Source organism: Thermobia domestica, chromosome 18 (assembly GCF_964235325.1).
Source record: "Thermobia domestica chromosome 18, izTheDome1.hap1.1, whole genome shotgun sequence".
NCBI lineage: Eukaryota > Metazoa > Arthropoda > Insecta > Zygentoma > Lepismatidae > Thermobia > Thermobia domestica.
In genome coordinates, this window is record NC_137471.1 from 42,033,868 (window position 1) to 42,039,066 (window position 5,199).

At 32.2% G+C, this 5,199-nt stretch overlaps 1 protein-coding gene across 1 annotated transcript; it reads right to left on the reverse strand.

Moving 5' to 3' along the window:
- Positions 1-1,939: 1,939 nt before the first annotated feature.
- LOC145675076 (uncharacterized) lies at positions 1,940-5,199 on the reverse strand. The gene is made up of 3 exons (XM_081745446.1): positions 5,195-5,199; positions 4,236-4,455; positions 1,940-2,098 (listed from the first exon to the last, which is right to left on the reverse strand). Exons 1-3 carry the CDS (start codon positions 5,197-5,199, stop codon positions 1,982-1,984), a joined length of 342 nt encoding a protein of 113 aa, XP_081601572.1. The 3' UTR covers positions 1,940-1,981.

The following is a 5,199-nucleotide window of genomic DNA, read 5'->3' on the forward strand; positions in this document are numbered from 1 at the left end:
TAGGCACTATATTATGGCCTTCACTAGGCATATTATGAAAGTGTAAACTAAGGCTACAGAATATAAATGTCAGAAAATAAGAAATTGGATATTAGAAATAACCATCTCTTATTTTCTAAAATATATAAGCTGTAGCCTCAAATTGTGCTTTCATAACGTGTCTGGTGAAAGCAATGATATATTGCCAAAACTATGATGTGTCAGATAAAGGCAATGATATACTGCCGAAACTATAACGTGTTTGATGAAGGCCTTGATGTATTGCCAAAACTGTAACTCAGAGAAGTAGTAATAATTGTTTGTCTTGGTTAGATCTTTATGTTTTAAGTGTTTTTTTCAAGGCAGTGCTCTTCTTGACAGCACCCATGTCGAGCGAAAAACACGCACACTTCTGTGGCTACTAAATTTAACATCCTTTTGCTTATTCATCTGATTTCCTGCTCTTTCCTTTCTTCTACTTCTTTGACGTACACATACCGCACACCTGAAGGCACGCTAATTACATTGAAACGAACTTCAGTTCCGATCTGCTGACCACTAAGGGAAAGGAGAATTAGAACAACGAAATGAAATGTTCTAAGCATAAACCGACAGAGCTGTATATGGCCTACTCAAAACTACTCTAAAACTTTAGTCATTCCAAAGTTATATCGAACATTCGATTTGCCTTATTTTCCATATTTCTTCCAAATTAAGGATATTTAGAAACACGTTCTAATTGACAATGTATCGCGAAGAATGCACTGTTGTTTGGTGTACAAAAAATCCAAAAGCACTTCGAAATAAATTGAAATTTAGCACTTTAGACATTTTAAAGCGTCTAACCGTAGGATGATTTCCGTTTGTTCAAAACCAGATCAGATTTCTGCATTATTGGGATTTATATCATATATGTTTTTTGTAAACTCTGGCCTTTGAGTGTATACGCTCATTTTGGTTTTAGGATTAGTGCTCAGAACTGGTCTGAATGTTGCATGTGCTTGATGCTCATGGCGCAAAGAAGGCAATTCTGGAGATTGAACATAAGTTAGGAATGGAATCGAATGGGGCAAAATTGAAAGTCGTTCCGACAAGGCCATTAAGAGTTTTATCGGATCACATTTATAACATTCCATTCTGTTACCCTAATCCTCCCTGCCGTCCCTTGAGAACTCTGAGAAACTGCTTCTCCCATTTACAGAATATGTTATATATTCAGTGTGTTGTCCTGAATGATAATTCTGTAAGAAAGCTATATACTATGAGGACTTGTATCCTCCACACATGGTAATTGTCACAGATCACATCTTTATATTATAGTCATCTAACATGTCTGTTTACTTTTACATTTAACTTCGTAGATTTGAATCTCTTCATATATAATATTATGAGTTGATATTCTCATTCGGTGGCCAGCAGAAAAAAAAATCATACCAGTGAGATTTCTTAAGAACACCCAACATTTATTTTAGTACGTTTACAAAGGTGGTTTCCAGTGACATTAAACAACAAAAAATATCTAGACCCTACGATTTTAGCATAATCTTAATGTGCATTACAACATTTGTTTATAACATAGTATTTTTAATCACATAGGTTTTAGTATCTTAATATTTTTTTAGTCTTTAGTGTTTTAACACAAATAATATCAGTAAGTCTATGTATAACAAAGTACGACGCATGCTAATTTCAAAAGCGTCCACGCCTGCATGAATTTCTAATTGTGCTCTCTGTACTAAATTCAGGGCGCGGAATCCGATTGAACTATTTTTAAATATATATCCATTTTTCTTGTGGTCCCATTGGCGGATATGTTTAAAAATAGATCCTTAGATGTAGTGCCATCAACTTAATATGAAATACACAATTGAAATTTATGCAAGCGTGGGAACCCTTACTATTCGCATGAGTGGGAGTTATTGTTTCAAAAAAACTCAAAAGGCACCAATTATGAGCTATTTATTGACAAGTTACACCCTTATACCCATTACTTTTGATTCTTTTATTCGACCTCTTCAACCTTCTGTGTGGCATTCAAAGACTTTTCTGGATAATCTTTTTGTTTATAATCATATCCCAGTAATTTCATTTCTGTTGAATCATTAGGTTTGGTAAATACCTGTGTTAAAAAGTAGAAAATTTATTTAATTATTTGACAATAGTTTAATCTTATACCGAACTAAGAAATTTAAGTCAGTTTTTCGTTTCATGGAATATTATGACACATGAAGTATTGACACTTTTAATAAATTTACTTTACCCTGAAATATAATAGTATGGTAAAAACTCCGTTAATGGGTAATTCTCAATATCGGACATCTCTATAATACGAACATATTTTTTGTCAAAAATATATGTATTATTACAGGGTAGAATCTTTCCTCTTACAGACACATAGGTATGGTCATGGACAGCATTCTCTATCTCTCAATGTTTTAATGATTATTTCACAACAGACAGAATTAAAGTTAGTTCGTATAGTGTATATTTAGTACAGAAAATATTCTCTGCAACATAAAAATAAATCTACGATGCAGTGCAATAAACAAAAAAATCCCTTCCGTAACCTTTACAATTGGTTAGTTCTATCTACGTTTTAGTATTTAATAATGATGTTACATGATTGTATTAACATACTTTTAGTATAATTAGAATACAAATTAAGGGATTTTACGGGAATAATTCGTACTACACTTAGAGTATAGTTTGTGCCCGTACACATCCTCAGCGATAATTTTGATTTATTACAGGTGAGATCCTATCATCCCCAGTAATTCGAACGCTGACTTTAGCATTTTGATATTAGTCTATTATATTTACATTTATAACATGCATTTACTCTATAGGATAGCTGAGTAAGCTGTAAGTAATCTAAATTTCTACAGTCTGCCTCTATAGAATAATTTTCATTTGGCTACAATCATTTGGCTATATGTTATGCACAGGTTTTAATGTATTATTTTAAGGTAGCAGCAACCATGAAACATACCACTACAATCACATGAAGTGATTTAGCTGAATACAGCCTTCATATAATATTGGTTTGTAGTGTGTCTCTATTATATCAACAGTAATTAAGATTGGAGGCAAATGGAGAAGTAACTAAGCATTTATTTCTAGCATAATCATTTGTTTAGCAAATTGTGTAAATAACACTTTTGTATGCATTTGGAAATGGATTTTCCGATCTCTTCTTTCGTTTAAGTATTATGTTATTCTGAGTGGAAAGTTTGAAAAATCGTTATTGGTAATCTTGTTGTGATCGAGATGTTTGCGTTAATGTCAATTTTGGTCAGTATTGCCAGTATTGCTATCTTCTGATAGGAAATAACTTTCTTGAGTAGAATGATATACCAGTTCTACAGGGTGTTCCAGTCATTCTATTTAAAATGTTTGTAACTTATTTGTTTTTGAATGAATTTTTATGAAACTAGTAAGTTTAGAAATACAGTTGTTGAGATTTTGTTTGATATTTTACCTTTTGTTTATTTAGGTTTAAATTGAAATGTCGCTTCTTATGTTAAGTGTGGAAGAGTGGACCAGAATGCCAGCTTGATATGAGGTGTTTTATTCGGGTGCATAGGTTTTGGAGAGTTGAAAGAAAGTTCTTTAACAGATTATATCTATGTTGTTTTTCTTTGTAACAAATGGTAGTACCCTGTGTAGTGTAGTTTCTTCGTAACACATGTAGTTACTTACATGACTAAAATGAACATGCAACGTTAAGTCAGTGAATCAAAGTGCCCTACCTATGTGAGAATTTGCAAGGTCTTAAATAAGCCGAAATGGAGCAATTGAGTTCGCACATCGTTCACCTGATTCAATACATTTATACGTCTAACTATGCATAACACTAAACAATGTTACAAAACACAAAAAATCAGCTAAAGAACCTCTGAAAAGAAATTAAAACAGTAGGTGCATCAATCTCCTTATGTTATTTTGGGTGACATTGCGACGTTGCAATAAGTGTCCTGCTAATAACGTCAGTCACTTTTGAACACCTCCATTAACTGTAGGCGTTAAGGGAAACTTTTGTTTATACTGTGATATATGAATAAATTTAGTATTAACATGTGTTTTTGTTTGTTAAAGAGTATATACATTTTTCGGGACTTTTTCAAGCATTGATATCAGTTTCGTTGAACCTTGTGTCAATTTTCGTAAAAGTAAAAATTGTTTACTATGACTTGAACTACTCAAGTGAACATAACTTTATCGTACGTAATACAGGTGTGTATAATGTGGAGCCTTACCTTAGTTTCATTGAAATCACATCTTAAGCTTCTTTGTATCCTTACAGGTAAATGCTTCAAAATCCACTTAACTACTGGTGACAAAAGATTTTGATCCAAAACTTTTGGATTTTGCAGACCAGTTATTAAACTTATTATAAATCCAAACAACAAGACAAGAACACAACCAATCGGTGCATAAAGCACGAAAGATATTTTGTACAAAAGAAATATTTCATGCCTGAAACGAAAAAGATGCAGAAAATGAAATAAATACCATAAATAGGCACGTAGCACTGTACATTAAGTATCTCCAAATAACACAAAGAAAATAATGAAATGTCAATTTACAAGCTTCACCAATTCAAAAATGAAATATAATTATTTATTTTAATTGACATAAGTCAAGACATAAAGAGAATTAGAAATTTAGAGGAGCATCAATCGGTACACAAGGTTATGAAATTGCAACGCCTTCAATTAGAAATTAGTATTTCCACTCTCGTTTAAGGATTCCAAACTAAAGGCGTGAAGGAAACCAATTAACTTACGAAAGAATTCTAGTCCCAAGGAAAATAATCCGAATACCTGAAGCCACATGATTTTGGCATCTGAGGAGCAGTGATGTGAGGTTACTTATAATTTTACTTTTATGCATGTTCTGTACTGAAAGCTGTACGTAGCGTACAATTTTTTTGTGTGTGTAGACTTTGTAGATAATATGAACTATAGATTACTCCGTTTACAAATCAAAGAACATATTAAAGCCACTATATAATAAATATTCATTCTTTATCTAGTTCGTGGATTAAGCAAATTTACATATACATATGTATAGTTTATTGCATAAAATATACTCTTTTACCCATAGAAACTATTTCATTTTATAATATATATTTCAACAAGCAGATTTGTTTTGTATTGTAACCCAATGCTCTGAGAGAATAAACATAGGGAAATGGAACAATGTCTTGGATTACCGCAT

What these genes read in the sequence shown, in the direction of transcription:
- LOC145675076 (XM_081745446.1), bottom strand. An exon ending in GTGATTTCAATGAAACTAAG is followed by an intron (nt 2,099 to 4,235) that starts GTAAGGCTCCAC and finishes TTTTTAACACAG; the next exon opens with GTATTTACCAAACCTAATGA.